Below are 6,346 nucleotides of genomic sequence, written 5' to 3'. Positions count from 1 at the left end.
TGTATATTCTTTTAAATTCCCTCATCCTTTAAAAAAACAGCCCCAGGAGAAGCCCTGGTTTACCATTACAATGTGCTTTATCTGGGCCTTATCTATGGGAGACTTCATATCTGTGGTATCTAATGAAGGGGGGTGCGTCTGTTTGTGTGTGTGAGACAGAGAGGAAAAGGGGGAGAAAGCTACAGGAGAGGGAGAACACACTCTCTCTCTCCCTCCCTATAATCGGCGACTGACGGGAGGGGGCGGAGCCGAGGCGCCGTGACTGTAACGCGATAGCTGCTCGGCTCAAAAAGCGCGATCGCTCACACACACACTCCACACACACCTCGCAGACGCGCACACAGGGACACACGCCGGCGTCGGAGCGGAGCGCAAGGGCTGCACGGAGCCGCAACCGGAGAGAGGAGCGGCGTGACATGAACGCTCTTTTTCCGAATTCACAGCGCGCTACTTTTCCCTTATTCTCGTGTTACTTTTGTGCCTCGTTTAGAAGCAGCTGCTGACGCTCGGAGACACTGAGGTGTCCAGAGGGGGTTTTGGAGAAGCTGTTTTCTGTGGACTTAAGGCTGAAGCTCCTTGCAGGAACCGAACCTCGCGTGCGTAAAATTACGCGGGGACGCAGAGAGGGAGATACGCGGACAGGGGAAGCCTCTCAGTCGGAACTTGACGCACCCTGGAGCCGCTGTCCAGACTCTCCGGAGCGCAGATCTTTCCTCCCAGCTGCCGAGCTCACGCGGTATTAATCAAGGAGTTTGTTCGTTCACTGTTTTTCTGTTTGTTTGCTGTTGTTTTTTGGATGAGGTGTCAGCGTCATCGCGTCTCTAAATGGACTAAAAGGGCTGCGCTGATCAAATTTCTCCAATTCCCTCAATGACATGTAGTTGGCACACAGTTTTCTCCACCAATGGTTTAACAAACACCGTGGGATTCTTATTGAAGTGGTTCAGTTGTGAGTGCTGCCGATCGGCTGTGGATTTTTGCTTGGAACAGCAGCATTTCTCTCCTACGAGGTGGGAGCAGTAGATACTAAACGCTCAGCACAAGTTTTTTTTTTCTTTTCCCCCCATCATCCAAGATGGATTTTGTGTCGTCGGTGTTTGGATTTTTAATGGCAATGTGTCATCTGGCGTTGAGAGTCAGAGGAGAAGAAGGTGAGTTGTAGTTCTGCTTCTTGATTTTTGGATGTTCTGTGTGAATCAAAACGCACCAAATGAACAGAAACTACTTTATAAACCACAAATGCGCATATTTAATCCATAAATTACCTTTCAGTTCGCCTTCTTGGATTATAATTGCAGTGTTTTTGCCATTTTTTAAAGAAAAAAAATCAATTTTTCCGCGTCATGTGTTTCACATTATTGTAATACACTGGCATGATGAAGCTATTGTGGGATCTTCCTGCTCTTCTGGATGTTTTATTTCCACGGAATATGAACATGAGTGACAGTGAGGAAGGATCTAGTGATATGAAAGCTTTATTTAAATGTACATTTGAAGGCCTGATGTGCTTATTTGATTAAAATTTTAGATTATACTAATTTGAAACAGTCTGACTTCTAACTTCTGAGGTTTTACTGAAATATTTAGAGAATCGGAAGCAAGTATCTGACCCAGCTCTACTGAGACCATCCGCTCACTGAGCTGTGAATAATCTGATGATATTCATGGTGATACAGGCTGTACGCGAGGCATCTGAAATTCCAAAACTCACCATTTCTCTTGTCGTTTTCTCTTATATTTCTTCATAACTGAAAAAAAACAAACCACATCCTGATTAAAACGGTCTTCACACCACGATGGAAGCAGGTTTTAGGCGCATTCTTGGCTCCAACCTGCTATTAAACCGTGTTGCTGGCGTTCACAAACCCGTGCGTAAAGCTCCACTGTCATTTTAGGCTTTCACTAATCCCATCACCGTTATAGCCACTGTCTTTATTAACCACCACGAGTCTCTCTGCGCCTCTACTCGTGGCTCTTTGGGGTCTGTGTGCGCGTTGGAGGCGAAGCTGCCGGCTGCTCCAGGCGGCGGCACACCGCCACCTCCGTGCGCTCTGAGCAATCAAAAAACAATAAGCAGCGAGATTAGGGATCGGAATGAGCCACAGCATAGGAGTCATGCAGCTGGTTTGGATTCAGAGCCTTGCTTTAAGGCACTTGAACTGGGTTCTGTCCAGCTGTAAAACGCAAAAACGGCGCTGTGGAACACCTTTATTCCAGAGGGAGCAAATCCCAAACATGAATTAGCAGCTGAATTTGTCTGGAATCCTAATTAAATGTGACTTTATCGTCAGCTGGCACCGCGTTGCCTGTGCATGGAAGTGATTAAATGATTGTTCGTTAGTGTTGCTTTATTATGTCACCAGAAATTAGCTCAGGTTAGGAGCGGTTGGAGGGCGCGCGTTGCGTTCATGGGTTTACCATGCAGAGAAGTGACGCCACTGGTGGGATGACACATGGCCTCTCGCTTCTCACTCAGCCTCCTCTAACGTTCCTGTTGCATTTACGGTGGACTCCGGGTGGCACAGGTTTATATTGTTGCGTGGGTTTGCGCTTTTGGCAGCTTGTGGTTTGGTTGAATTCTTGCGTAAAAATTGTCACATTTCACCTCACTGCGTGTAATTTACTGCACCAAAACGCGGAGTATTCCTAAACAGAGGTGTATGTTTGTGCTGTAGTTCCTCTGCACCGGGAGTAGGCGGGGTGTTCGTGATCCTATGATGACTGTTGAGTCTTTACAACACCACCCGCTGGCGTTCCTTAAAACCAAACCAAGCTCTCTTTACTTCACATGGGCTCACGCTCGTTCCGTATGCTACTTGTTTTTAAATAGGACAGTCAGCGTATGTGTTCCACTGGCTGCCCCTATACCCATTGATCAGAGACAGATGTGAGCCTCTTGGCAGTCATCAGACTTTCTCTCCATCTCACTCCCCTCTGCCAAGACACTGCACCACATGTCCCTGCCTCCGTGCCCCCCCTAAGAGCCACATGACGCACAGATGCCAGAGCAAAGACAGGCTGATAGAGAACAGAGCAGCGATTTGAGAGGACAGAGAGACAGTGGCTGCAGAGGAGCAGATGCAAAGTTGCACAAAGCACAGGAAAAGCGAGCAGGCCCATATGAGACAAAGGGAAGATTTAGGGAAGAAGGCTGGGGGGAAGTGGATTGTCCATCAGGCAGCAGAGAGTGTGAGAGAAGAGGGCAACATCAAAGCGAGCAGAGGTCAGAGAGTTAAAACGGCACTGGATGGAGAGGGTTTATGAAGTGGCAGTGTCATCCGGGGTGACAAAGTTGGGTAGAAATCGCAACCAGAGCTGGAGAGTTTGTGGATAAAAGAGAGGAAGACTATCTAGAATTTGAAAAAAAACCACCCCCTCTGCTCTTGTGAAAGTTAAACACACCAGAGTCGCATTAAAGGTTTTTACTTTGCAAAGAGTTCCTGCTTTTTCACGATCGATCCCACCTGGATTTGGGCAACTTGATACGCGTACAGTAGCAAAAGCTTTCTCTCAAAGTGGAATGTTTTGGTACAAACTGATGCTCGCCCCAGGCAGCTTAGCCAGAAGTGTGAAAATCTTACACGGTCTCTAGGCAGAAGATCCAGGAAAGATGTCTGGAAAATCCAAGACTGTGGCCTGCGATTGTCTCCCAGTTCACAGAGGATAGAAAAGGCTCATTTTCATGTGTCAAGACCTTTTATTTGCAGTGTTTCTATCCGGAGAGTCCTTCACTACACTCCTGCTGCAATCTCAGTAGTTTGACTCAGTGACATGTACATTAATTACTTCTTGCCACATGCATTAATATTCAAGCCATTAAGCTGCTCATTTGCATGTTTATTGAGTGGGCGGCTGTGCATCCTCTCCACCTATGGTATCTACTTCTCCCAGAGTTGGATTTTTATTCAATTCATAATTTCTTCTTCAAATGTCAGCTCCTGGATGAATAAATGTTCTCATTTTTTTGTCACCTTTGTGGTTTTCCTCTTTCTCTTTTGCTCTTGCCTTCTCTCTTCTACTCCTCTCCACATCCCAGCCTTCGGTTCTTTGCATTTCTCTGTGTTTTAATCTGCCCGCCCTCGGAGGTATCAGCTGCGAAAACAAGGTCACCTATTAGCATTCATAGCCCAAGACAAACTGAGCGGCCCCGCTCAATACCAGTCAGGTATGGGAGTCACAGGCATCGCACAAAGCCCTGGAACAGCCCACCGCACTCGGGGTGAAATTAAAAACAAGACCCCCATAAATAAAACAGAGCCCGGTCTTTCAGTCTGTCGCATTAGCTGCATAGGGGGTCTTAACGGGCGCTCAGGGACGGGTTTAGATGGAAGCTGGAGGGGGTTAGCATTGTCAAGAGGAAAAGCATTTTGAATTTACTGTAATTCAAAAAGGAGGGCTGAAGAGAAGAGGGCCGCGAGAAGAAGCAGTTCAGGGTGGGAATTTATTTAAAGGAGGGAAAAAACAGCTTTTGTAAGAACTGCAATTCACGCAAAATGGGCTTTTTTTTTTTTTTTAAGCAGTCAGTTCCACTGAAAGGTAACATTCAGTAAAGGTGGGGGGTAGAGGGTGACAACAAATCACCAAGACTCCTGCAGCAAAGCTCAATTCTTCACAGCTTTCCCCTTGCTGATGTAGACTCTGCTATTTCCACTCCAGACAGGGAAATCTTTTGTGAAAAGTGCTTTGGCGGTGCAGGTTTGATGCTGCCGCACAGCACAAGAGTGCACCGGGGGAGAAGGAGACATGATACTGTAGTCAGGTAGTGTTCAGGATTAGGCCCACACCATTACCCCCCCTGCAGGCACCGGCAGCCATCTGTTTGCTCCATTGATCCATTGAACCATTGATCACGATGGCCAGCACTGTGCATTTAGCTGATTAGCATGGGGGGCACTTATCCTGTTAGGGAGGGAGGAGCAGAGAGGGAGCAGGAAAAAGGAGACAGAGAGAGGGGAAAGAGGATTTGAGGGGATATTATCTGCTTTTGATGTGGCTTTTGTTGGTTCTTAAAAGACAATTCCGCCTTTAAACGCGTTAAGCAGTGTTTAACAAAAAGCCGTTGTGTGTGTTTGTTGCATTCCTGAGCTGATTGGTGTTTGCTGGTGGATCTGTCGGTCATTTATTCTGCTGGATAAATGGCTGCAGAAGATGTAGAATATGTCTAAAAACATCAGCACATTTTATTGACCACTAAGGGAAATGTAAATGCACTGTTTTATGGGGAAATCCATGATAGAAATATACGATTTTCACCTAGATAAAACTTTCTTGCCCCACTTTTTACCACCTTGAGAAGAAAACAGGTGAAAAATGTTAATATCTAGATGAATGTCTACTCTTTTATCTGTCTTGCAGCAATGATCCCTACAATAAATGTTCGTTTTCTTCATTATTTTGGAGTAAAAGCAAAATGTAAAGGATTTTTGTTTAGAATTGTAGCAGATAAATGCAAGAAATGAACAGAAATGACAAGAAACTTACTAAAATTTCAGTCTTTTTGTTGTAAAAGCAAAATATAAACTATGTAAATGCAGTAAATAAATGGAAGAATTGAACAGAAATGACAGGAAACTTGGTAAATTTCAGTTCCCAGCTATTGTCTTTTAGTTCTGAAACGTTCTGAGGAAGTTGTAGTAATGTTTTCAGTGGGAATTTCTATTATGTTGGCAGAGTAACATTCTTAAAGGCAGGATAGAAATCTGTCATAGTGGTGTCCTCTAACATTCTTTAAAAGTTCTCCAAATGTTGCATTGAGAACATATTTCTTTGGATGTCACATAACGGTTAGGGAATGTTTTATAGAAGAACATCAGAATATTACAGGCAAAGCTGGTCCTATATCACATTACAGGAGTGTTTTTTGAACGTTGGCATGAGAACCTTTGTTGTCCTGTAACTATATCCTCACAGCAGCCTCTGAATGTTGCACTTAAAACATTTTAGGAACATAATTTGAAGCGAATAGAGTCTTAGATTAAAACATTTCCTATGAAACACTACTAGAACTTGTAGGTAATGTCATTTTAGTGTGTTAGTAATAGCTTTTATTGTATTTACACTTTATTTTTCCACTTTAATTTGCATTCAGTTTATTCTTTCTGAATATATTTTGAGGGTTTTTTTCTGTCCACTTACCTGTGAGTAACTGCAAAAGTTTTAAATCAGCATATTAATGATATTTATCAGAGATTACACACTCGCTGCTCTACTTTTCTACCCGAATCTCTTTCATTACACCTCAGTTTAAAGGTCTTAAAGCACAGAGCGGTGAAAGTGAATCTCTATTTATATTTTTTTGCCCTCTCCTTCGGTCCAGTCTAGTGTGGAATGGGCGAGATTAAAAGCA

General features: G+C 44.3%; 1 protein-coding gene across 2 annotated transcripts in view; it reads left to right on the top strand.

The window, feature by feature from the left end:
* The first annotated feature begins 305 nt into the window (after positions 1–305).
* nrp2a (neuropilin 2a) overlaps positions 306–6,346 on the top strand; it is an 82,568-nt gene continuing 76,527 nt past the window's right edge. Inside the window, exon 1 of one of the 2 annotated variants that reach the window (XM_023270541.3) lies at positions 306–1,151. In XM_023270541.3, coding sequence (XP_023126309.1) covers positions 1,076–1,151 — 76 coding nt within the window. In that variant the 5' untranslated portion in view covers positions 306–1,075. The remainder of the gene's footprint in view (positions 1,152–6,346) is intronic. The other variant, XM_023270540.3, reaches the window with a different exon arrangement.

This window comes from Amphiprion ocellaris, chromosome 24 (assembly GCF_022539595.1).
Source record: "Amphiprion ocellaris isolate individual 3 ecotype Okinawa chromosome 24, ASM2253959v1, whole genome shotgun sequence".
Lineage (NCBI taxonomy): Eukaryota > Metazoa > Chordata > Actinopteri > Pomacentridae > Amphiprion > Amphiprion ocellaris.
This window is presented reverse-complemented; position numbering and strand designations above follow the sequence as displayed.